Raw genomic sequence first — 26405 nt, forward strand, 5'->3', positions numbered from 1 at the left:
AAACGTTTGCACAAAGCGAGGGGCTGCTTCTCCAACCAGGGGTGGTGGGGAACCTGGGCCTTCCCCCATGTCTGTGGCCTCCGCATCGCGGTCCCCCCAGCACTGGCCTGGGAGTCAGGATCCCCAGGTCTCTGTCCCTCAGTCCTCATGAGACTGCAGGCAGCTTCCTCCTCCCCCAGGGCCTCAGTCTCTCCATCGGAAATTTTATGATTTCTGAAAATTTAATTTGGTCAGCCTTATTTCCCCACCCCACCCCCGCCCCCAAATAAAGAGATTAGGAACCAGCACTCTCTCGCCTCCCCCTACTCAGAGGGTTGGGGGACAGAATATTTTAACATAAATGAATTTCCCCCCTCCGGTTGGTGGGAATAAATCTGCGGCTACTGTTTTATTGGAAATCCCAGCTGAAAATAAAAATGGTGCAATTCAATCTCAGATTTAGCTGGTTACTTACTTTTCACCGAGTCCCCAGGGTTCTGTGGTTGCTGGGTTTGTGTTGGCAATGGGTGCTCCGCTGGATTTAAAGGGCCCAGCAAATGTGGGTTGGGGGTGTGCTGACTCCCTCTCACCACTGGGGGCAGAGTTTTCCAGCCTGAAGGAATGGAGCAGGGGACAGGGCCAGCTCACCCCTGTGTCCCAAGGCTGTGCTGGGCAGCAGCCTGGTGGGGTGGCAGAGGGTAGAATTCTGTGTCTCCCCCCTTGGCTAATGCAGGTGTTTGGGTTCCTTTTGCAGGCTGACGGAGCCAGTGCGGCTGGACGGAAAAGCACGGCGAGCAGGTAGGTACGCCCTCACCTCACCACGCCTCCCTCACCACTAGCAGCCACCTCTCCCTGGTTTGCCTCTTTCTTCCTCCCGAAGGGATGGATGGTCCGGGCCAGGCCCCTTTGCTGAGAAGTATCCGTACTTCCCTGGAGGATGTACTGTTGTGGGCAGCACTCTCCAGACCTCCTGGTGTCCTCTGTGGGCACCTGTGGCTGGAACCAAGGATGACTCAATCCTCAACGGGCCTTTGGCTGCTCAAGTTGGGGAGGAAAGGTCCTGCTCAGGGTCATGTGATGAGTGAGTGGCTGTGTCGAGGCCTTGAACCTGCCGGAGCTGGGTGCACTCTCTGTTCAGAAACAGTGAGCTCCAGTGAGGGTCGAGCAAGCCTATCCCACCGTCCTCCCTCATTCATTGAGCACCTGCTAGGTTAGGCCCAGTGCTGTGTGCTACGGGCCCAGATGTATTTGATGCTAATTTATTCATCCAACAGATATTTGAGTGTCTGCTGCGTGGCAGGCACTGTTCAAAGTGCTGGGTCTATAGCAGGGAAAAGACAAGGCTCCATCCGTTTCTCATGATTGTCACGCGAAGTGGTCTTTGCCTTCGTGCATGAATCTCCCACGCCAGCATATCTGCCTGTTGTCAGGGGACAGCAGGCGGGTTTCCCCATAGTCCTAGTGGCTGCCTGGAGCTCTGTATTGGGTCTTAGCAGCCCACGGCTGCAGGGGGAGGGAGAAGAGTGCTGAGATAGATTAGAGATGCCTGCCCAGTCAGGGGAGCGGGTGGGTGGCATGCGTGCCATCTCTTTGCTCCCCGTGACTAGCCTAGGCTTGAATATACTCAGTCACGGAGCCCCGTATTATTACCAAGATGCCAGAATATACCCCAGGAAGGACCAATCCAAACCCTAGGGTCATGTGTCATTTGAAGAAATTTCTAATAATTATGACTACCATTGAGTCAGCACTTACATGTCAGCTCCCGACTACGTGACTTACATATATCAACTTACTATTAAAAATTCATGTGATCTTTATAACAGCCCTAAGTGGGAGGTGCTCTTATTCCCACTTTACAGACGAGGAAGCTGAAGCACAGAGATGTGTTTGGGCTTCAGGCCTCCCAGTTGGAAGTGAGCAGGCCAGCCAGGATGCTCACTCAGGTCTGACTCCTCCGATGCTCATGCTTAACCACTGTGCCCGCTCACTTCTTGGTATGAAGTGATCAGCTAATAGGTGTTAGCGGAGACTGTTAGGGGCCATCGGCTCTGCCATAGGCTGGGGGCTTGTCAAGAAGGCAAGGACTCCAAAGGAGCTAACAAGTGAGTTTATATTGATTCTGTCATTAAAGCTAGTAGCGCATCTTTGAAAGACCAAAGCAGTAATGTTATACAGTGACCCAGCATTCAGTCTGAGAAGTGACTTACGCCTTAAACATCAAGAGAATGTCAATGTAGGCCTTAGCTGATGCTGGTGAACTTGACCCTGGCCTGAGTTAGATTGGCCAAGTGGGGCTTAGACTTGTAGGCACTTTGTGGAGCATTAGACTCCCTTAGTCCCTGTTTCAGATGGGGAAACAAAGCCCCAAGGCTCCCTGGGGTCAGAGGTAGGCTAGATGGAATGGCCTTGAAGGACCCGCGACCCTCTGACATGGGCTTCCCCTGAGCTCCCAGCTGTGCCACAACACGCTCTCTTACACACCAGGGTCTACTTTCCTCCCAGCACCTTCCTTTTGGCCCAGAACACCCCATTTTGTTACTTCTCCAGAGGGCCTCTGGCTAAACCCCAAAACCAACAGCATGGGCTGCTCAGGAATTAGTGTGAAATTGAGGGGGACAAGGAGAGATGGTGTTTCTGATCCTAAGAGACAACCGAATGTGGTTTGGTTTATTTCCTTGTAACCCAACCTGGGTCGATTTTACAAGACCAGTGATCCCAGCACTTGAGGTTAATGCTGACCTGGTGTGCAGGTTACAAGTCACAGAGCACAGCTCAGCCAAACCTCACTTATTCTGGGGGCATGGGGGCTGCGGGGCCTTGGCTGTGGAAAATACTAAAGGAAATGTGGTTTTTACAATCAAGTAAATGAAGCCACGGGCTTGCTGTGGTGAAGAATTGTTGCCTTTTGTTGTCAGTTGAAGGTTTTCAGGCGTGGAAGGACTCTGCAGATCACCTACTCCAGCGCTCTCATTTGGAGATAAGGAAGCCAGGGGTGGAAGAGGTTAAGGGACTCACGTGTTCTCTGCCTAACCAAGTGATCAGGACTGAGTAGACAGGGAGATTGTTGGGGTGGGGGGAAGGTGAAAAATCATTCTCGGTCATTCATTCCACAAATGCTTACGGAACACCTGCTAAATGCCAGAGTCTGACCTATGACCCAGTGCTGGATATATAGTAATGAACAGCAGACAGCAACCCTGGCCTTATGGAGTTGATGTTCTAGTGGAAGTGGGAGAGACATAATAAATGCATAAACTATGTGGTATGTCAGGTGGTAAAAGGTGCTATGGGGGAAAGCAGGGAAGGGGATTAGTGAACCAGAGGGAAGTATTGCATCCCCAGGAAGGTGGCATTTGAACAAGGATCTGAAGGAGATGAGGGACTGAGCCAAGCAATCATGAGAGAAGCACATTTCAGGCAGAGAGAATAGTAGGTGGGGGAATCGTAGGTGCAGGGCCCTGGGGCAGGAATTTGTGTATCATATTGGAGCAACAGCAAGGAGGCTGATGTGGCTCTTTAGGGCCTTGGAGGTGGGGAACCACTGGGGATTTTGGACAGAAGAGTGGCATCAATTCGGTTTTTAAAAGGATCATTCTGGCTGCCAGGAGGAGAGTACATGGCAGGAGACAGGATGTTGTAAGAAGTGTTGCTAATGTTCAGGACCTTAGAAGGTAGGCTTGCAGGTGAGTTTCTAAAAGGTTATTTTAGTCAGGACTAAGGAATGCCGTTTTGCAAAGCTGGGTTGTGTGAGTCCTGCATCCAGAGCGCACAGCCTCCCGCTTGGGCCTGGGAGGGTGTGGAACAGCCGTCAACCCTGTGGCTCCCACTCTCCATGCCTGGCCTGCCAGGCATCCATCGTCCTTGACCTCTCTCCAGCCCCGCTCAGGGCCAGGCAGCTTAGCTCAGTGTTGAAGAGCCCAGACTGCCTGGGTTCAGATCCTGGCACTGCCCGCCTCCTGGATATGTGACCTTGGGCTAGTTACCTGTCCTCAGTTTCCCCGTTGTTAAAATGGGGGTTATATTAGTACCTCCCTGATAGTGTTGTCATTGGTAATAATGTTAATAATAATTTAATGTTGTTATTATTAAGTGTGATAATGAGATATATACCTTAGCACCATGTCTGGCCCATGGTAGATGTTCAGTAAATGCTTGTTTTATCACCACATCTCCACCATGCTAGCTTCCACTCCTAAGAAAAGGTAACAGTGGGCTGGCAGTTGATTTCATGTAGAGCCTAGACATTGGAGAGAGGGCAGGATGGGGGGTGCAGGTTGAGATGGAGCTTGTATTTGCTGAGGGCCTACCATGATCCAGCTACTGTGTTATGTAGTTTATACACAGCTCATTCGATCCTCCCAGAGGCCCTCTGAGGCAATGATTGGCATCCCTCTTCCTTGGAGGGAATTGAGAAATAGACTTGTCCAACGTTACCCAAATAGTCAAATGGCTTTGGGCTAGGCTGAGTCTTGTCCTTTTTAGCCAAGATTTTTCACTGGTGGACCATTTAATTTGATAACCACATGCGTGTGGCTGCATCATTATTTTTTGAATAACATATTCTTGTTGTTTAGCATTTTGGATTTCAGCCGTAAAATAAAAGTAGCCCTAAACTATCTTCATTTGCATAAAATTGCACAGAAACAGTGGGCCCGATGCTCATCATTGACCAGTGTGGTGTTAACAGAATGAATCACTTGAGGACTCGGGGTGTATTTTAGGCTGCGTCTCCCATCTTGACTTTAGGTGTATACGCCTGTTAATGGAGCTTATTTAATTTCTAGAAATGTGTATTCTGGAAATCTTTGGGCAAACTTCGGGCAGAGTTGGACCACAAATATCATAAAAACTGCAGGCTGGCTTGGAACGTTAAATTCCCAAGTGTGAAAAGGAGAGGGAGCCCGTTGCTTTCTTTGGTGCGCAGAGTTCACTGCGCTTTATCAGTTACTGTTAAACCAAGACTCTGCAAATAGGGCAGATTCTGAAAATTCAGAGACATTCTTAGGTTTGCTCTGTGGAGACAGCCACAGAAATGCCACTCACGTAGGCACATCAGAATCAGGGAATCATTTCTGCCAGATGGCCTGTGGCTCTCGAACTTGGGGTGGTCCTGCAGAGTGAAGTGACGGGCCTCGAGGGAGCCTCTGCGCGGTGCCCCCGCCCAGCTCGGATCTCCCCCTTGGGCCCTTTGAGCAAGTGAAGAAACTTCCGGTGAAGCTGTGACTATCAGTTCAGAGCGTCCGGAAGTCCTGCCTTGTCCTGAAGAAGCGCAGGCTTGGGAACGGTCACTAGGATGATCCCACTTCTTGAGGTCCTTAATGACAAAGGCCCTTGATCTGAGAAAGCAACCCGGAAAATTTCCAGAACCTCATCGTCTGTCTGGCTCCGCCAGCGGAGGAGAAACATCCTCACCCTCGGCTTCAGCTTCCTCCAGGTCCCACGCAACAGATGATGGTTAGGAATGCCAGTGTATGCCAAGGCCACCTTGATCACCCCCGCCTTCCCCTCCGGTAGGGAGTGGCTTGGCTCTCCTCTTCATCGCAGCTCCTTTTGTTTTGATCGAGCCTAAAAACCCCTCCTACACGCATTCATGAATACGCCATCCATGGCCTACAAGCTCATCTTTTTCATAGTTTCACCAAACTTTTCATATTTTGTCTGGCAAGATCTTGGTAAAGATGGGAGGGAAAAAAAACGAACATTATTTGAGTCCTACTATGTGTGTGGTGCCATGCTGGGCATCTCTGTGCTTTAATCTTCTACACAACCCTTAGTGGTTAGTGTTCACATCCCTGGCTTACACACGAGGAGAGGGCGGGGTGGGCAGGTTAGGGAGCTTGGCAGTGGTCCATGCATCTAGTTATCCCGGTACTTTGGGAGGACCTGGACTATGTAGTTAGGAGTCTCATTTGTGTGTCAGGGGGCGGGGTGCCTCTGGGCAGTGAGGGACCAGGCTGGGTCCTCCCACTAGAGTGTGTGGACAGAGCTGCTGTGTATTACAAACCTCAGTATGTCATCAGCTGGCCTCCGGGACTGGCGGGTGGAGCGTGGAGGGGAGAGGCCAGATGTAATGCCAGGGCGGGGTGTGTGGGCACTGCCATTGGAGAGATGGCCGCTGGACAGCTCCAGGCATCACTTGTTAGTGTGGGCAGCATGTTGGAGAGGAAATGGTCCTGTTGGGTAGGACCTTTCATTCCAAGGAGAAAGTGGCCAGAGGAGTTGTACAAGGAAGGGATGGGAGCTAAGTCACAGCCTCGGCAGGAAATAACGTTGGTGGAGAGGGAGTGTGTGTACATCATCCAGCGTGAGGACCAGCTTAGGGACTGCCTCACTCTTCACTGACTGAGTTACCTGCCTTCTGGGGTCTGCTTCGGACCCATGGGTGCCCCAGAAGATGCAGAACCGTGGGCATGGGCCCCCCATGACCTGTGAGTGAGTGGGTCCCACCTGGGCGAGAATTCTTGAGTCTGCAGGGTCCCGACGGATCTGAGTTGTGCCACTGCCGGCCGACCCACTGGGAGACGAACGAACGCTGTTAACATTTCAGTGACCTGGGCCAGCCTTCCAAGCTGACCCACTGGGAGACGAACGAAGGCTGTGCTTTCGTCGAAGACGCTGTTAACATTTCAGTGACCTGGGCCAGCCTTCCATGTACCAGGACACCCGGGAAAGAAATTTCCAGCTTTACCCAGCGTTGCTCAAGACTCCTGCTTTTCCCTATGTTAGGCTTACATTAACCAGGGAATTAACTCTTCATATTTAAATCCTCACGCTGTCTTTCCGAGCTGCAGTGTCGCCCAGCGTTGTGGCTGACTGACACCAACATGGAGACAATTAAGTGCCTAAGACTGATCTCAAGCTAATGGTATATTTATGCATTGTAGGCTGTTTTGAATTTCTAGACTGTTAAGAGTTGTTAAATAGGTTAATAGTTTTAATCTATTATTCTCATCTCTTCTACTTGACTATTTATTAAAATATATCAGTGATACGTGACAGAAATGGAGGTGCAGATAATTCCGAGGGTTATTAAGGCCTGTGTGGTGGCGTGCAGATTTGAAACATGGGAGGAATAGTAACTACAGACCAGGCCTCATTACCAGGGTCTGTGGAAGCCGGGGTTTTGCTGTAGGTTCCCTCTGTCTGTCCTTCCAGGATAGTGGACGGACGTTTCGCCCTTTCTCCCCATTGTGATTTCTGTCCTTGCGGCTAAAGACAGGAGCCTCTTTCTAGCCAAAGGTTGTGTGGGCACAGCGGCCATTTTCAAACACGTCAAGGAGAGTTGGAGGTCAGCAGTGAACACAGCTGTGCCAAGTGCTGTCTTCTGTGGCAGAGATGGGTCCCTGAATTTCAGCTTCGAGCATGTGCTCCATTCTGTCAGGATACGAACGGTGCCAGAGGGGCCTCGGGAAGAGGTTCCCCACCTCTGGGAGCTTCTGGTCATTTGTTAATTTATCTGTTCATTCAACAAGTTGTTGAGAAGAGAAAACAGAAATCATCCAAACGATCAAAAGCCCAAGAGCTGGAGTTGAATCGCGCTTTTGTCACTAGAAGGCTGTGCGATCAGGAAAAGTCACTCTGCGTCTCTGATCCTAGGTTTTCTTATCTGAAAACAAAACTGCCTACCCTGGGAGGCGTTGTGGAGTGAGGCGCCCTGCCTGGGCACCATGGCCACGCAGTACATCTCAGCTGCCCTTGTTCTTGATTGCGTCCTTTGGGCCATCATCGCCACCATCACCAGCAGCACCTCTCACCCTGTGTGCTGGCGTATTTACATCGGGCTTTTTTCTGTTCGTATCATTCAGCAGATGTTAACAGACGTCAGCCAGGGGCCAGGCCCTGGGGTGGGGGCCCTTGCCTCTGGAAGTCTCTGAGAGCCAGGTGGAAGTAGTGGGCACATTGGAGGCAGGAGCCTGTCTGAAGCAGAGGGGCATTCCTGGAACCCCTTATGTGAGACGCAGGCCCCCCGAGACCTCAGCACCCCACCCCGTGCCCTGAGGACCCAGGTCTGCCGATTGATGATAGAACGGCGACCCTGCACCCTCAGGAATTGGTGTCACTGTGCAGTATCAGATCATCACATGGTACAGTTTATACGTACATGTGTCATGTGTCAATAATATCTCAATGAAGCTGGAGGGGGGAAAGCTGGTGTCAGAGTGTTCCCAGGCTACTGGCGTTTCAGGAAGGAGAAAGAGTGTGCTGCATTGGCGGGAATTTCCATTGGGAAGGAAATAAATAGGACTTTGATACTTCAGGAATAAGCATCACTTTTTCCGTTGGCTCCTGGGGAACATCTCCGACCCGTGTTCCACGAGGGAAGGTGGGTGGGACATGGCTGCCTTCAGTTCTGAGCAGTTAAACCGTTGACATTTGGCGGGCGATGTTGGAGGGAGACGCCCCGGAGGCTGCACTGGCGTTGACCTTTCCAGGGCACGTGCCTTGGGTCCTTAAATGAACAGGGTGCTTACTGATCACTTCCCACATGCCAGGCACTGCTGTAGGTGCTGACATGTGACCGTGAACTGACAAGACGAAGTCCCCGCCCTCTTCTAGCTCATGTTCCAGTTGGGGTGACAGACAGTGAAGAGGATGAGCGGTAACAGGAACGTTAGGTAAACAGGGCAAATACTAAGCAGAACGCATCAGGCAGGGAAGGGATTGGAGCGTTGGAGGCCCTGCATCGGCAGCCTGCACATCTCCACTGGCGCTGGGATGTTTGAATAACAGACCTGAAGGAATGGAGAGCTCGAGCCATGGAGGCACCTGGGGAGGCGGAGAACATCCCAGACAGAGGAAAGAGCAGGTGCAGAGCGAGGCAGGAGCTCAGGGGACAGTGGACAGCACAGCATGGAGCAGCATGGAGATGGTGTGGCCAGTGAGGAGGAAGGGGGGGCGCGCGGCGGTGTTAGCAGACGAGGTCAGCGGGCACGTGGGGCACGTCACAGAGCCCTGAGGGTCAGGTGAGGACTGTGCCTGTTACTCTGCGTGAGATGCAGAACCACAAATGGACTGTGAGCCGAAGAGTGACACAACCTGGTTTGTTTTCATAGGATCGCTCTGCCTGCTGTGTTGAACATGGATTTGGAAGCGTCAGGCCCGGGTAGGAGCAGAGAGATTGGCTATGAGGTTATTACAACAAGACAGGAGGAAGGAAGGAAGGCGGCTTGGACGAGAGTGGTGGCCGTGGGGAGTAAGGCGTGCTCAGGTTCTGGACATATTTTGAAGGTGGAGTTTATAGGATTTGCTGGTAAATTCAAGGCAAGGATCATTCCAAGGTCTGCACCTGAGGAGCCGGAAGGATGGAATTGTTAGTAAAGGGAATGGGGAAGATTACAGCTATTCGCTGGGGGTGTCTTAGACTCAGGGGTCAGTGGGGAGAGCACGGGGGTAGGAGTCAGCAGAACTATTTGTCGACTTGGGGGAGGGCCGTGGCTCAGTTTGGACCTGTTACGTGTGGGTGCCGGTTAGGCAGTTGGTGATGCAGGTGTGGAGGTCAGGGGGCAGGTCCAAGCTGGAGATACAGTTTGTGATTCATCTTCACATAGTTAATATTTAAAAGCAGGAATCTGGACGAAGTGACTTAGGGAGTGAGTGTGGCTAAAAATAGAAGAGGCTCCAGAACGGGTCCTTGGGGCATGTTGAGGTATAACAGTGGGCTGGTGAAGAGGAATCAGCAGAAGGCACAGGAGGGGCCAGCAGGTGAGAGGCCCACCGGCAAGCACAGAAACAAGTAGGGAAAGAGTTGGACGGAGGAGAGAGGGGGGCTCTCGTCAAAGGACGGGTTCAGTGAGAAGTGAGAAGGGACCATTGGATTGAGGAGCATGGCCGTCCCAGGAAGTCTTGGGAAGGAAGAACAGCTCTGGGAGACGGGGGCAGGCAACAACCTCATCGGACTTAGGAAGCATTGCCAAGGAGGGGGTTCACCGACATCTACAAATAGATAGTCATTTGCACTCAGATCCTTGGGTGGTGGGCCGATGGGTAGAGTGGGAGCATTGGCCAGGGGTCAGCCCCTGCAGCAGGGTAAACACAGCCCCCGCAGCCGTGGTTGGATGTGCGTTCATTCATTGAACACCCCACGCAGCCATGCGTTCCTGGAGAGTGTGCTTAAGCACAGCGTGAGGCCAGTTAACCCTCATTCCTAATGACTGGAGTCTTTAATGAAGTTGTATTCTAGAGGGAGTTAACCGAGTCATTATTTACACACTGTGATTAGAGATTTCCCCCTCTACATTGTTTCAGGTGGGTAAAGTAGCAGTAGCCTTTGGAGGGGGTGGGGCATCCTCAGGCTGAGTCTTGGGGTGCAATGGATGCACTGCTCCCCATCCTGTGCCAGGAGACAGGCGCACCTGCTGCATAGAGATCCAGCCCACTCAGTGTGCAGATGAGAAAGCTGAGTGCAGCAGGCATGAGCATTTTTGGTGGAGAGATGTGGGCATTGTACCCAGGAACGAAGTTGTCTGACTCCTGAGACTCTTCCTCCAACATGTCCAGAAATGACGATTGTCCTCGGGCCTCAAATCTACTGATTTGTTATTTGGTTGCATTGTCTCTGGCTGCAGAGTTTTGTGGGACCGGTTCCCTCCTGGAGCTGGAAGAATTGTTTCCAGAACAAACTCATCCCTGGAAGTTGTGAGACCTCAGGCATGCCATTTGCTCCCGGTGTGGATGGCGTCCCTGCTGTGCACCAGGCCTGTGCACAAGGAGCACGTGGATGTGAAGAGGGCTGTTCTGTGCTGCGGCGTCTCCCTCTGGACCACAGGGCTCTTGTGAGCGCCGGATAGGATGGGGTGGGTCTAAGCACTTGGAGGGCCATCTGGTAACACCCAGAGGAAGGGAGTTGCTCTGCAACCTCCCCAGGCAGGCTCTCTGGGTACATTGGACTGGCCAGATGCAGTAACAGGGACGAGTAGGAGCGAAGCAAAAGGAAACTGAGGTTCGTGGAGGGCAGTGGTTTACAAACTTAACCACTTGGAGCTATTTCTTCGAATGTAGTCGGAGGTAGTGTATCAGTTTCCTGCTGTGACAAATTACCACCAACTGGGTGGCTTAAACCAGCAGAAGTTCGTTCTCTCACAGTTCTGGAGGCCCGACGTCCAAAAGCAAGGTGTCGGCAGGGTCACAGGTCTCCGGGCTTCGGGGAGAATCTTCTCTTTGCCTCTTCCAGCCTCTGGTGGCTGTGGCATTCCTTGACTTAGAGCTGCATCACTCCCATCCCTCCCTGTGGCCATGCTGCCGCCGCCCCCTTCTCTGTGTCTATCATCTGTGTCTGTCCACTCTCCTGTGTGTCCCTTTAAGGCAGGGTGGGGAACCTTTCTTCTGCCAAGGGCCATTTGAATATGTATAACATCATTCGAGGACCATACAAAATTATCAACTTAAAAATTACCCTGTGCTGGGCGGCGTGGCTCAGTGGTTGAGCATCGACCTATGAACCAGTAGGTCACAGTTCGACTCCTGATCAGAGCACATGCCCAGATTGTAGGTTCGATCCCCAGTGTGGGGGTGTGCAGGAGGCAGCCGATCAATGATTCTCTCCCATTGTTGATGTTCCTATCTCTCTCCCTCCCTCTCCCTTCCTCTCTGAAATCAATAAAAATATATTTTAAAAAATAACCTGCTATATTTGGTCAAACATTTAATTAACTCACCCCTAATGCGTTGGCAGGGCCAGACCCAATGATTTCGTGGGCCTTATGTGGCCAGCGGGCTAGATGCTCCCACCCCTGCTTTAAGGATTTCTCATTACCTTAGGGCCCACCCAGATAATCCAGAATGATCTCATCTCAAAATCCTCAATTATTTACATCTACAAAGAACCTTTTCTTCTAAATAAAGTCTCATTCATAGGTTCTAGGGATTAGGATGTGGGCATATATTTGGGGGCGGGGGCAGGGACACCATTTACCCCTCTACAGGGAGAAAGAAGCCAAATATGTATACATTAGACCAAGCTATGCATATCAGAGAGAGAGGGGTCTTGGAGCCCCGTTTAATACCACCCTCCTCATTCAGACTTCATGAGTGCTTTGGGGGCCACTGCTATGGAACCCCTAGGCCTTTAAGGAACACACTTTGAGAACCATCACCTTAGTGAAAGGCGAGGGCTCTTAGGGAATTCCTTGGGCAAGAACCCGCTTGGTCTGGCTTCTGTCCCAGCATTCTGGCATGAGGAGTAGCCAGCGACCGCAGACGCTATGTACTTGCTGAGAAATAGCCTCTCGGTGCCCGGCTTTAGATTCTATGTTGAAGTGTGACTCGGGCTAAATATAAAATTCATGGCATATCTTGAGCAACTATTTTGTAGTTATCTATATATAAATCTGTTTTACAGAGACACAAATAGAATAGATTGTGGAGTGTCAGCGTGTAGATGGATTCCGAGTGCTTTTCACTAATATACCTAATGATTCGTGCTGAGAATATCCAAGGGCTCCACTGTACATTTAAATGGATATAATTAAAATAATGAGCTCTATTTTAAAAAATGATAGATGAGAAAAAAAAATTTTTGCAGAAGTTAGAAGGAGCTGCGCCACTAATTCAAAGTGATGTAAGTACTCCTGCGATTCCGTTGTTATGAGGACGCCTAATTAAATGCAAAGCAGCCGAGAAAAGCAACATTTGGGCTTGTAAATCTGAAGCATGAAGCCGTGTCCTCCGCACAGCAAGGCCTCAGGGGTGTCACATGTAAGGGAGCGTATGTTGTGTGCCACGGTGCCTGTGGGTGAGAGGATGGCTCACGTGGCTCCCAGTGTAAAGTGCAAGAATCGCCTGTGCAGGGCGGAGGGGACATTCAGAGAGAGGTTCTAACTGCATCTCCAGTGAGCAGGGCAGGCTCCCGGAGGTGGGGATGTCATCCTCGTAATGACAGCTGCCATCCATGGAAACCTCTCTGCCAGCCCCCTGGCTCATCTGCCCCCGTCCTGGCAAGGATTGTGGTCCCCCTTTAATAGAGAAGGAAACTGAGGCCCAGAGAAGGGAACCCTTTGCCCGAGGTCACCGGGTGTATGGATGCCCGGCCTTTCTGACTCCCAACAGCTCCTCCCTCTCAGCAGGACGTCATGATGCTAGTGAGGTCCTGGAGAGCAGAAAGGGACACGGAGTCCGTTCAGATGGCACAATCAAGTGCTCACAGGACTCAGGCTGAGCTTCCAAACTGCCAGTGAAGGAAGGGCTGAGGTAAGGGGGCCCAGTCTGTGCCCTGCCCTTCCCTGCCCTGCCCTTCCCATGACCTCCGCTGTGGGGAACACTGGCAGGTTGGACACCCGCTCCAGCGGGCCTCTTTGCTGCTCTGGGGAAGCTGTGCTCGGGGCGGCCAGGGTTGGGACCAGCGAGGGCCAAGCCAGGGAGAGACCTCAGCTGCCTGCCCAGCACCCCCACCCACCCCCTGACCTATGGGCTGTGTTCTTGCTGGATTGGCATCAAGGGTGAGACAGACCCTGGCTTCCAGCCTCAGAGCGGGCAGGATTGGCTGACCATGAGCGCCCACGTGGTCTCAGCTAGGGAATGGGGATTTCAGCCACTTCTTTCACCAGTTCCCACCAGCATGATCATCTCTATGAGTTGATTTAGACAAGGTCCTGGATTTACATTTTTGCAGTTGATCCTCACAAGGCCTTTTGAGTAGGTGTGGGGGCCCTGCTTCATGGATATGCAAACAGGCTCAGAGAGGGTCGGGGGCTCGCTCAGCGTCACCAGGCAGGAAGCGATAGAGTTGGGATTTGAACTCCTGTCTGTCTACCTCCCCGGCCCCTTCACTACAGTCTATGCCATGTAAGACCCTTCCCCGCATCCTGTGCATACTCCCCTCCCCCAAGACAGTAGATACCCATAGAACATCTCCCCTGGGGCACTGTCCCAGGCCCATGCAGATATTGCCTTGTCCTCTCTGCATCACAGCGCTGAGGGGTGGGTGCTGTGTTTACCCATTATATGGCTGTGAAGACTGAGGCTTGGGGTGGGGATGAGTGTGTGTGAAGTCACTCATGCAGAAACCCACTGCTTGGGAGGGGCAGTGCCGAAATTTGGCCCCCAGCTGATTCGACTTCAAACCCTGATGCTCGTTCCATCTCAGGTCATCACATCCCATCCTGCCAGGCCTTGAGCTAGCTTCTGCTCCAGTGCCTCAGGGCCAGGGAGCTCCCCACCCTAAGCATGCCCCTCGTTTGGCTGGCTAGCTGGCCTGCAGGAATATTCTCCCTCCTAGACCATAGCTGTCCCTTGTAACTTCTCAGACCTGTTGGTCCTGGTTATGCTCCTGGGACTCCCTGAACTCAGGCTTTTTGCGGGGGGATGGAATAAGCATGATGCCCTCCCAAAGGGGTGGCGGGGCTCTGGACCTTAGCAGGGGGGCTGTAGCTCAAGATATCTGGGGAGGCAGCAGCAGCCAAAAAGCCAGGAGCCTCCCGCCTTCCTGCTCACTCACTAGGACCTTAGCCTGACTCTGTTCGAATGCTGAAGGGCAAGAATGGTGACATGGGGGCTGCACGATGCCAGTGGGCAGGCTCCCTCTGGCGGTTCCTCTCCCAGTCTAAGCATGTTGCAGTGAGAGCCAGGATGCCTGCGTCAATTCTTGGTTCCGCTTCTTTGTGCCCATGTGACTTTGGACAAGTTATTTCACCTTGTGCCTCAGTTTCCTCATCTGTAAAATGGAGATAATACCAGGACTGACCTCACAGGCTGTTACTGAGGGTAAGAGGAGTCCGTGTGTTAGAACAGTGCCTGGTACATAGGACACTTTATTGAAATGTTTCTTAAATCAATAAAGGAAATGAATGCTGAGAGGATTGAATCATCTAGTTTTACATTTCCCACCGAGGAGAAGGGCATGAGGTCAGACAGTGTCTGGCCGTGATGTACCAGGCACACTAGGAGGCGTCACTGGGCCCACCGGGTACCAAAGATGTGCTAACAGTTTGCCATTATTGATAATAGTAATGGTGGCCGTGTCTTGAGAGTGGTTGCAGGCCAGGCACTGTGCTCATGTTTTTCAAGCCTTGGTTGATTGAAACCCATGTGAGAACCATGTTAGCTCCATTTTGCAGATGTGAAAACTGAAACTCAGAGGTTCGGTAGCTGGCTCAAGTCACACCGGAAGTGACTGACTCCATAGCTCTTGCCAGTGGCTGGTGTCCCCTCTGCCTACCTTTTCATTCCTATCCGGTTCGTCTGAGTCCTGGCCTCCTGTATTAGTCCACTCAGGCTGCCATAACGAAGTACCATAGGCTGGACGCCTTCTCCCAGTTCTGGACGCTGGAAGTCTGAGATCGGGGGCCAGCAGGGTTGGGTGCTGGTGAGGACCCTCTTCCTAGCTTGCACCTTCTCTGTGTCCTCACATAGTGGGGACAGAGTCAGAGAAAGAGGGGCCCCTCTGTCTCTCTCCTTCTGAGGCCGCAGTCCTATCATAGGGCCTCACCCTTATGGCCTTATTTCCACCTTCTCTGTGTCCTCACACCGTGGGGGCAGAGTCAGAGAAAGAGGAGTCCCTCTGTCTCTATCCTGAGGCCACAGTCCTATCATAGGGCCTCACCCTTATGGCCTTATTTAACCTTAATTACCTTGTCGAAATCCTCTCTCCAGATACAGTCACACTGGGGATTAGGACTTCACCATGTGATTTGGGGGGTTGAGGACACAATTTAGTGTATAGCACCTCCAATGGCCTTTCTCTGCCCCCTTGTTAGTTTGGGGCGCTCTCTCTCTCTCTCTCTCTCTCTCTCTCTCTGTCTATCTCTCTCTCTCTCTCTCTCTCTCTCTCTCTGTCTATCTCTCTCTCTCTCTCGGCTCACTTTCTTCACCCTGGACAGAGCTGGGAGGGACAGAGATGTGATAAAACCCATGCTGTTGTGATAGGTGAAGCTAGAGCCCAGAGAGGAGAAGGGTCTTGTCCAAAGTCACACAACAAGGCCACTGTGGGTCCTGGATCAGAACCTGGGTCCCTGCTTCCCAGTTGGTATGCCAGGGGGTCTTGCCCGAGCGGCCTGGAGTCTGGGCCTTGAAGATGGCCCTGCAGATGCTTCTCTGGAGCAGTGGAGGAGGCTGGGCGTGGCCAGGGCAGCAGCCCCGGGCCTGGAATCTGACTCGATTTCCCAGTTTCTGCACATCTTAGCTTCCCCACCTCAGAAGCAGGAGCAGTGGTGACAGTCTCCTGCCAGGAGCATGAGCGAGTCCTTATGATAACACCGTTCAGGAGTGAATAGTAGGGACCGGGCTTCATGCTGTGAACTGCCACCAGTCTTGTGTGTAGCCCAGGGCCAGTCACAGCTCTGCTCCAGGCCCCTGTGTCCACCTGGCCTGCCCGCCTCAGTACTGAGCTCTTACCTGGAGGATGTTTTCTGATATTTGAAGAGCCACTTAGAGGCCAGTGTGTTGGGCGCCAAGTGTTGGCTCCAGGACATCTCAACCGAGTGAGCCTCTCTGGCTTCTAGTTTCTCCGTCTGTGACACTGGAGAGGGAAGAGCTTGGATGAGGCCTCTAGGCCTCCTGCCAAGGAGCGAAGAGAACAGCACCAGACACTTCGCACATCGAACCACGTACATGCTTGCGGCTCCTTGTGCGAAGGAGAATTAGCAGCGCCAGTGTCGGGGTGGGGTGCTGGTTAGAAACATAGAATCTCAGGCCAAACCCCGACCTGCTGAACCGGAATCTGCGTTTTGCCAAGATTCTCAGCTAATTTATGTGAAGCTTGAGAAGTTATTTCCATCAGCCAGAGCCAGTTTCAGGAGTTCCTGGGCACAGGTAGACCTCTTTAGACCCCAGCTTCCCCATCTGTAAAATGGGTGGTGGTGGAGCCAGGCTAGCCCAGTATTTTCAAACTGTGTTCCTGGGAGCCCCAGGGTTCCCCGAAGGACCCTCAGGGGCAGCCATGGCCATGTGCTTCAAGGAGAGGTTCACGTGACAGGTGGGTCTGTAGCTAAAGATTGTGCCGCCCCCTGGGCTGGTGGGCCCCCAGGTGGGCCTGGGGGTGGGCATGGGGTCCACTCTGAACAGACTCTCTTCTTCCCCAGGGAGCGCTTGAAGCGCAGCCAGAAGAGCGCCAAGGTGGAGGGGCCGGAGCCCGTGCCGGCCGAGGCCTCGCTGAGCGCCGAGCAGGGAACGATGACGGAGGTGAAGGTGAAGACAGAGGTGCCTGACGACTACATCCAGGAGGTGATCTGGCAGGGCGAGGCCAAGGAGGAGAGCAAGGCTGTCAGCAAGGATGGGACCGGCGACGTGCCCGCCGAGATCTGCGTGGTGATCGGCGGCGTCCGCAACCAGCAGACCCTCGGTGAGTGCTTGCCCTGAGGGGGTTGGGGCTGAGCCCAGAGTCCTGGGCAGTGAAGGCCCCAGATCTCTGCCCCTCCTGGTCGAGAGCCTATGGTGGCTGCCCTCTGCCCTCGGGGCAAGAACTGGTCTCCTTAGACTTCTCTCTGCCAGCACAGCTCTAGTCCAGAGCTCTCCTCTCTCCACCTGACGTGACAAAACACCACGCATCCTTTGAGACTTTAAGTCAAATGCCTGGAACATTCTGCAGACCAGTGAGTCCCTCATGCGCGGGGCTCCCATGCCCCAGGGGGGTCTAGCGCAGCCTGCGTTGCCTGGTGTCCCAAATGCCTGTCGGTATTTCCACCTCCTCTGCTGGACTGGAGGCTCCCGGGGCAGCTCCCAGTGCAGGTCCTGCTCAGAGCAGATGCTCAGTCAGGACCGGATGGGGGACGGACTGGTACCTTCTACCCCTGCCTCTTCTGATCTGGGCCTGGCTCAGAGGAGCTCTGTGGAAACAAGCTTCTTAGAAATCGTCGCTCCCCTCGCTTCCCAGCCTGAGCCAGGGGATACCCCTCAGGCTGCCTGGTTCCTGCCAGGTTCTCTGAGGCCTCGCAGATATGTTTATTTAGCACAAGGAGGGATGAGCCAGGCAGGCAGGTGGTGGGGACCGAGTCCAGCTGGAGCGCCCACACCCCGCGTGCAGAGGGGGCTCGCTCCTCAGCTGCTGCCGACTGTAATTGGTGGGGAGACAGGCTCAGTGTGGCCAGCTCTCTGGGCGTACCGCATGCCAGAAGTGAGAATTTTCATGTGAATTCCTTTGGCTTTAAATGTTGGCAACTAAATGTTCCAAACAAAACATGTCTGTGGGTCAGAGTCATTCCATGGGCCAGAAGTTTGCAAACCTAAGTCTGTAAGATAAAGTCCACATGCCCCGGCCTGGCATCGAGGCCTCGCCTGGTCTGTTTCGGAGTGCCTTCCTGCTCGCTTCCCGCATTCAGTGTGTTCTTAGAAGTTCTTAAGAACTTCTGCCATCTCCTCTCCTCTGCCGGTCCTTCCTGGTCCAGCTCTAACTGGTGCCTTCCTGCTTGCTTCCCGCGTTCAGTGTGTTCTTAGAAGTTCTTAAGAAGTTCTGCCATCTCCCTCTCCTCTGCCGGTCCTTCCTGGTCCAGCTCTAACTCATTCCTGACTTCTAGGCTCACGTCCAAGGTGGGGAACTTCCCCTGTATCTGTTTCCCAAGTTTGGCTCAAGTCCTGTTGCCTTATCTTTCCAACCTTGGGAATGAGCCTGGAGCTCCCTATTCCACCTGTTCCTTTGTTGGTTGCGGCCACCATCAGCCCCACCTGGGTCATTGTGGCATCCCACTAACAACCATGCCTTTGTGTCTCCCTGCATTCACCTGCTCTCCTTTCTGGCTGCCAGGGGCCTTGGCCAAAGCAGGACACTGAGCATGTCATGCCCTGATTCTAAACTTGGGATTCCCCACTGTGTCTAGGGGATAGCACCAAGAATCTCCATAACCTGAGCCTTTGAGCCTCATTTCTTATTTCTGATCTTTCCGGACCTTTCACTCCAGTGCAGTCTGTTCTGCAGCATTTCCTGCCCTTTCCCCTTGCTGTTCCGGAATGCCTTTGGCCATTTCCTCATGCCCCAATCCAACCCATCCTTCAAGGCCAACTATATTGCCACCTCCTCCCAGAAGCCTTCCTTGATTTCTTCTGGTCAGAAGTGGTGTGTTTCTACCCTGTCTCTCACTGGGGCACTTCTCATTAGAGGTGCCCGGTCCATGCTCATCTGCCACAAGGTGAGGAACTCTTGGAAGTGGAGCTCCAGGACCTGTCAGGTCTACGTCCCTATGCTCTCCTAGCAAAGTCCTAGGGTCTAGGAAGCAGGGCTGACATTGGTGCTGAAACTGTCAGGATGGGGCGAGGTTATGCCACAGAAATGAAGATCCCAAAAGTGAAAAAGCAATCTTGGTAGCTAAAAACCACAAAGGTGTATTTCTCAGTCACACTACATGTCCATTGTGGCTGAGCTAGGGGCTCCACTCTGCTCTGGACGTAGGCTAAAAGCCAAAAAAGCGATCTTGGTAGCTAAAAACCACAAAAGTTTATTTCTCAGTCACACTACATGTCCATTGTGGGTGAGCTTAGGGGCTCCACTCTGCTCTGGACGTAGGCTAAAAGCCGCCATTGTAGGGAATGCTGCCACCCTGTGTCAGAGGGAGAGAAAACTCTAAGGGGACTCACACAGGCAGTTAACCTGCTGCGACCCGAAGTGAGAAGTGCTAACTCCATGCAGTCATGGGCCAGAACTAGTGACGTGGCCTGCCCAACCTCGGGGAGGCCGGGAAATGCACGCTAGCGTGTGACAGAAGGAGGATGAACCCGAGATATCGGTGAAGAGCTTGAGGGACTTAGCCCAGTGCCATATGAGAGAAGACTCTTTTTAGGGCCTGTGTCTGGCCTCCATCCGTCAGTGTTCATTCCCCAAGGCTGAGCACTGTTAGCCACTAGATGTGTTAGTTAACCTGGTTAACCAAGGAGAGGACATGTCCTTGTTCACATGGGGGGGGGGGGGGGTTTTAAGACTCATTGGACCCAGTAGCTCTTTATGCCCTTCACCAGGAGCTGCCCAGAAGGGTAGTTGAATTTGAATCTTGGGATGGAGCTGGCAGTCTGGATTCAGCAGGGAAAGCCTGGAGCAGCCATGCTAGGGAAATGTGGGGAGCCCTCCCTGAGCCAGCTGCCTGCACAGTGAGAGGCCTCAGGGCCTTGGCCTCATGCCAGTCACCGTGCTGGTTTCTCTTGGCCTCGCTGTGCCTTAGTGTCCTCTCCTTTTAAATGAGGCATGCTCCCTGTCCTGGCTGCTGGAGGGGTGTGGGAATCGCTGTTGTGCCGCGAGAACGAACTCGTCTCCTCTGATTGGGAGTGAATCCAGGCTCTGTGGCTTAGTGGCTGTTGTACCTTGGGCAAGTTACTTGACCTCTCTGTGCCTCAGGTTTCACTATTGCAGATTCATTGGGCTATTTAAGGATTCAATAGAACTGTTCTATGTAAAATGCTCAACATTGTACTTAGTAAATGGTTAGCTATTGTTAGTACTGGTATTAATAGTAAACAGTACCTCTTCAAGGGGAAGGAATAGTAATATTTCTGCTTTTGTCCCCCAAGTGGAAGAGATAAGCCAGTGTGACGGAGAGAAGAGAAATGGGTTGGAGAAGAACCTTGTGGATGAAGTATCAGAAGACAAGGGTTCTAATGGGGCCTCGGTTTTCTCATCTGAAAACTAACTGATCCAGTCCCTGGCGCTCCTTCCAGTACCGCCTCCCTAGAATTCAGGAACTTTGAGCATCTCTGAGTTACCTGCTTTTGGCACACCCTTGTGAAAAGGTGTAAAAGCCAATGACAAGTTAGAAATGGAACCACCTTTTTAATGGAGCCCGTACCAAACAGACCCAGGGCGCCCCCTGCTGGTCGTGGCCGCTCCTCTCGCATCCATCCAGTCCCACCTTCCTTGAGGGTGTAGTTTCTGCCCAGGGTCAGGCTCAGAGGAATGTGGCTTGGCCTCAGCACCAGGAAAGAAAAGCATTTAACAACAGCAACATACACAAACACACACACACACACACACACACACACACACACACACACATCAGTGTTAGAATTGAGCCTTTTGAACTCATCTAATCACAGGATGGCAAGTAAATTTTATCTTGTGGGCCAAGTCCAAGTAATTGCAGTGGGCTCAGTGGAGTCTGTGTTGAAGCTTCTAAAGGGTGGCATGATTGATTATTGATGTCTGCCATGGCTGTGGACGTGGGCGGTGGGGCTACACATGCTATAGATTTGATACCCGTGTCCCCTTCATTTTATAGAAGGGCAAACGAAGGCCCTCAGAAAGAAAGAGAGCCGCCCTGAGTCACACAGCAGGTCGCTGACATTTTCTTCCACTTTGTGGAGGCCCCGCTCCACCTCACAGCACCCCCGCCCACTCACTTCTGGAAGGGAAAGACTCCCCGGGGTCTCGCCTGGGGTGAGTGCTGGGTAGAGCCATCCCTTTAAATGAGCCTGTGCCAGGGGGCGCTGGGGTGCTTCTGCGCCCTGGAGACCAGGCGTCAAGGAGTTAACGTGTTCTCCAGTCAGTCGGCAGGGGAGAGCGGGGCTCTGGGGAGCCAAGGGCCTCCTGAGTGCCATGCTCAGGGCTCAGAGCCGGTCCTGTTTGATCGCCCGTGCCGTGCCCCGAGGGACCCTCGCATTTGCCTTCTCTCAGAGCTCCATCCCCCTTGTCACCCCCCCTCCTCATGTCCTCACTGGCCCTTCAACAACCATCAGACAAACAGTGCTCCCAATGACACAGATATTATCCGAGGCATTTCCCATGGATGAGCCCAGGTCATGGACACGTGGGTGGCATTTGGCAGCTTCTCAGGCTGGGAGAGTCAGAAGGGGCGTCAGTGCCCGGGAGGCTGGCTGGCTGCCAAGCCTGCAGCGGTGGCTGCCACCTCCCTGCTGCCACCCTGGTGCTGAGAAGGGTGTCCCTCACTCTTAGAAAGCACGTCACGGCCATTGGTATGGGGCTTAGGGGCAAGACCTTGAGCTTCCTTATTTAGGGAGAAGAGCAGGGATAATACTGACTGTGACAACTTTGTTGGATAAAACCGGAAGTGAGCTGACAACTGCCTGTTCCCTCCCGACAAGCCACAGGCAGAAGTCTGCACAGCAGCCCCGAGGCATGGCAGGACCACACGTGAGGTTTCGGGAGCTCCCCTGTGAGGGGTGCTAATAAACAAGGGGTGACCACGGCTACTCCCCAGTTCCGCATCCATGGCATCGCCAGTTGATCACTGCATACTGTCCCAACGATGCACCTCGGAATCCTCGTTAACACAGGATACCAAGAAGTCACGGCCCGTCTGCCAGAATGGAAAAATCCGAAGTAGAAAACCGCTTGCCGTCCTTGACTTAGATGGTGAGGACAAAGCGAGCTGGGTTTGCAGCGGTCAGGACCTCTGGCCCACGGAACATTTTCTGGTTCAGAGAGAGAAGCATGCCCAGTCTCATCGGGTGGTCAGAATGTCCCACCAAGCAGTGGGTGCTCTTCTCTGTGCTGTGAGACTGTGGGTCCTTCATCCAGAGAGGTTCCACGTGAAGGAGCCCAGGGAGAGCCCCCAGTGCCTGGAGACCTGGTGGGTGGTCCAGGGCTTCCCTCGTGGTTGAGGAGCCCACGGAGGGAGCAAGTGACCAGCTGGGCTCTTCCTCAGCGGAGGGGTGTGGGCCAACAGATTATTCCAGAGAGTTAACTAACTCAGTGTAGGGAGGAGCCTCATGGCAGAGCTAAGGGCTGTTTGTATGGGGAGCGGGGCTGTGGGCCGGGGAGATGATAGAATCTGTAAGTATTTTGGTGAAAGGGGATGGAGCAGACACATCCCAAGCAGCCCCAGCCAATCTGAGGTAGTTACCAGGAGGTGATTTCAACTCAGTAAAAGGAAGGACTTTGTGATTATGGGAACCATAACCAGATATAGACCTGTGAGGGAGGGAGTTCCCTGGAGGTGGGTCAGCAGAGAGGGTCACTGTAGGGGTGCAGGAGGGGGAGTCAGGCATCACCTGGGAAAATGGCTCCTGCAAGGATGTTTCTAGGCAGCGAACTGTGAGCACCAAGGAGTGGAGGTGTTTCCACACATACACAGGGCTGCCTGGGGGAAAAGGGCAGGAGGAGGAGGAGGAGGAGGAGGAGGAGGAAGAAGAAGAAGAAGAGGAAGGGGCCTCAGCTTTGAAGGAGCAGCAGAAGAGCAGACAGCCATTCAGACAAGGCCACATGAGTTTGGTCTGTGACAAACCCAGCAGCCAAGGTGCCAGGTCCTGCTTCCAAGTGCCAGCTGATAGTTAGTTTCCTGTTTCAACAGGCTGTTGGCAGGGCTTGGCGCCGGAGCTTGCCAGAACCAACACTCAGCTCTTTGCTGAGCCACCCAGAAAGGAGGGGTTTGGCACCGTCCCAGGTGCATCTTGTCTCCGCTGAAGACTGTTCATTGGGATGTCCAAGGTGGGAAGGGGATCCCAGTTGGAGGGTCCCCATTGGCAAAGGCCCTAAGGCTCTAAGCCAAGAGCCTCAGTGTGTGCCCTGCTATGGGGCCTTGGACAGACCCCTCAACCTCTCTGAGCCATACTGTCTTGGTTGATCAGTGAGTATAGTAGAATCTGCCGGTAGGTTCACTGGGAGTAGAGTGAAGTAATAGGCATGAAAATGTTTTTTAAGGGGGACAGGGGAGCACTTGAGATCTTGCTTCTTGGCATGTCATCAGGTAGCTCAAATAAATTCAAATAATCTCTTATTAAAAAGTGGGGGGGGGGGGCAAAATGCAAAACAGATACCAGTGGGATTAGCCGAAGCCTCAGACACATCTGGGGTTACCTCTGGAATGATAAGAATCTAAAGGACTATGGCTTCACACTTTTTTTGTTCAGTATCTCCTACAAGAATTTTGAGAAACTATATTCTCTTTCACATTTTTGTGTCGACATCTAACATTTTAATCCAACATTTACGTAATCACAAAGGGTATAATTTCTGGCATATTGTGTAAAAATGTGGCATTTGAAATAAAACTGTGAACCACTCTTTTAAATGTAGCCAAGATAACCCAAACCCCACTGCTACTCGTATCTGCCATCATCCGTTTATGAAACCTATGAACAGGCCCATCTTTAACAGTCAGAAATTTTACATCTTTCCTTTTTCTCCTTGAACTCATATTTCCAGTCCACTTCCCTCACAGGACTTTATCCTAATGTAATATATTTTTTATGCTTGAGAGTCTTTTATTGATCACTGTTTCACACTCATCTCCCACAACAAGATGTATGTAAATTGAAATTTCTAAAAAATATGTTGGGATCATAAAGCTCTATATTTTAAAACATTTTCTTCCCCAGATCGAGTTGTTATCAGCATACAATTTGCCAAAAACAAATTTAGAGCGATCGTAAATGTACAAGGAAAATGTTATCGAAAATACACCTTTTCATAAAACGGATGGGCTTTCTGTTTCAATTGGTTCATGTTTCTGTGAATTAATATTTCTTATATGTTGAATGAGACAGGATTCAGCATAAACTTAATTCCCGTGCTTCGGTTTTCGTAAGTGCGAGTGCTTAAAAGCTTCATCACATAAATCAGGAGGCAGGGAGGGGTGGCGGTTTGTATTAGCAGCGTCACTTAGTTCTTTAACTCCAAGTTGTCTGTCCAAAATGACACGTGGGCGTCTCATCAGACATTATTTTTAATGGTCTCTCCACTGACAACTCCATTAGATCTTCAATTTTGTTGAGAGCTAAGACTTAGAAAGCGCTGGAATCACAAGAGGAATTGTTCCCAGTCACTAGACCCACTTCCCAAGTCCGATACCCGATGTTTCCGATCTCACCTTTGCTTGGAGCCCTGGGATGATACCGCCCATGGAGGACACACAGGGTGGATTTGGGTGGATGACAGAGCTGTCATGTCACCCAGCTGGTGTGGCTCAGTGCTTGAGCATCGATCTATGAACCAGGAGGTCACGGTTCAATTCCCGGTCAGGGTACCTGCCCGGGTTGCAGGCTCCATCCCAAGTGAGGGGCGTGCATGAGTCAGCCGATCAAAGATTGATTCTCTCTCATCATTGATGTTTCTGTCTCTCTCTCTCTCCCTTCCTCTCTGAAATTAATAAAAGTATATTTTTAAAAAAGAATTGTCTTGCCCATAATGTGGGGAGAAGGTAAAGGTGAGAGGAAAGGAGGAAGGAGAGCAGCGGAGGGGGCCCCCTGCCTGCTGCCACTGCTCTGTCATGTTGCTTCTACGAAAAGAACATTTGGAAGTGTTTTCAACGGCCTGTGCTCCCATATTCCCAGGGGACTTGCACTCGACTTGGAAGACGCTGGTTCAGAGGACATTTGGTCTGAGGCCAAGCCCCAGGGACCCTCTGGAAACCCACACGTCCACGACTTACCTCTCCAGGCCCCCTTTCCCCAGCCCGCCCTGGGCCCAGCTCCTGTTGCATCCTAGAACCAAGCGGCTGGTTCCTCCTCAGCATTTGATCTGTAAGCAGCGGCCGCGTGATGCTCTGAGCTAAATACAGGCCTGCCCATTGTGAGGGGCCATCCTCTCTGGCCCACTCGTGTTTTCCTTTTCTCCTTCCCCTCTCTGGAGTTCTGCCTGCTGCATTTTGTGTGTCCTGAGATGTGTCTGAGCTTCTCTAGGGCTGGCTGGGTGCAAATGGTGGAGCTGAGGGTTGCTCCCCACCTTCTCGTCCTCAGGAGACCTCTGCCCTGGTGATCACCACTTCTCCCTTCCATGGCCTCGAGGATGTCTCTGCTGGGCCCTGCTGCCTCTTTGCTTATTGGGGACAAGATGGCCAACAGACTGAGCCCTGCCCCTTGAGCAGAGCTAGCAGTCCCCGGAGGCATCCCCGCAGGCACTGGGGCCTCATGGCTGCCTGTATTGGGTGCTGGCTGAGCGGTCCTTTTCTTGCCTGTTTCCAGGGTCCTATGAGTGTGGAATCTGTGGCAAGAAGTACAAGTATTACAACTGTTTCCAGACCCACGTACGCGCACACCGAGGTGAGTGGTGTGCCCCTAGGCAGAGTCAGGGGGCTTCCTGTTCTCTGCCTGGTTTTCCACCTGGGCCCCTCCTGGGTGACTCCAGAGGCCCTGCGAGCCCCAGGCTTCTCTCTCTCTTTCTGCGGTAGGAGGGAGACCCCAGGAGGAGAGGGGGAGCTTCCTTTACTTGGGGTGGGGGGGCAGCAGGACATGCCACCAGACTTCTGCCACCAGTGCCTCCTACCTGCTCCTCGCAGGCCTGATTTCTCCCAGAATGCTTCAGTGCTGCTCAGTGTCATCTCGCGTGCTCCCCACTACGGCCCTGGAATGGGGGCAGGGTGGCCCTCTCCATTCTGAAGATGAGGACACTGAAGCTGAGGGGACCGGGGGCTGATGCCTGACACTCCCTGAGCCTGGCAGACAGGAAGAGAAGGCTGGGGCTGGGCCTTGACTGACGAGGGGTGGGGAAGAACGGAGAGGCTCAGTTCCTTGCCTTCTGCATTGGAGAGAGGGCCCCTGGGCATGTGGTAGTGTGTTCACCAGCCCTGCCATTGGTCCAATGTACTCACCTTCTCATTCATTCTCTCCCCATCCCTCTC

At 52.5% G+C, this 26405-nt stretch overlaps 1 protein-coding gene across 1 annotated transcript in view; it reads left to right on the plus strand.

Moving 5' to 3' along the window:
• Positions 1–688: 688 nt before the first annotated feature.
• The window catches only part of ZNF618 (zinc finger protein 618), a 60486-nt gene continuing 34769 nt past the window's right edge, over positions 689–26405 (plus strand). Inside the window, exons 1-4 of the mRNA XM_014528919.1 lie at positions 689–777; positions 16995–17254; positions 25750–25831; positions 25959–25981. Of these exons, the coding sequence (XP_014384405.1) occupies positions 707–777; positions 16995–17254; positions 25750–25831; positions 25959–25981 (436 nt within the window). The 5' untranslated portion in view covers positions 689–706. The remainder of the gene's footprint in view (positions 778–16994; positions 17255–25749; positions 25832–25958; positions 25982–26405) is intronic.

Source organism: Myotis brandtii, unplaced genomic scaffold (assembly GCF_000412655.1).
Source record: "Myotis brandtii unplaced genomic scaffold, ASM41265v1 scaffold658, whole genome shotgun sequence".
Classification (NCBI taxonomy): Eukaryota; Metazoa; Chordata; class Mammalia; order Chiroptera; family Vespertilionidae; genus Myotis; species Myotis brandtii.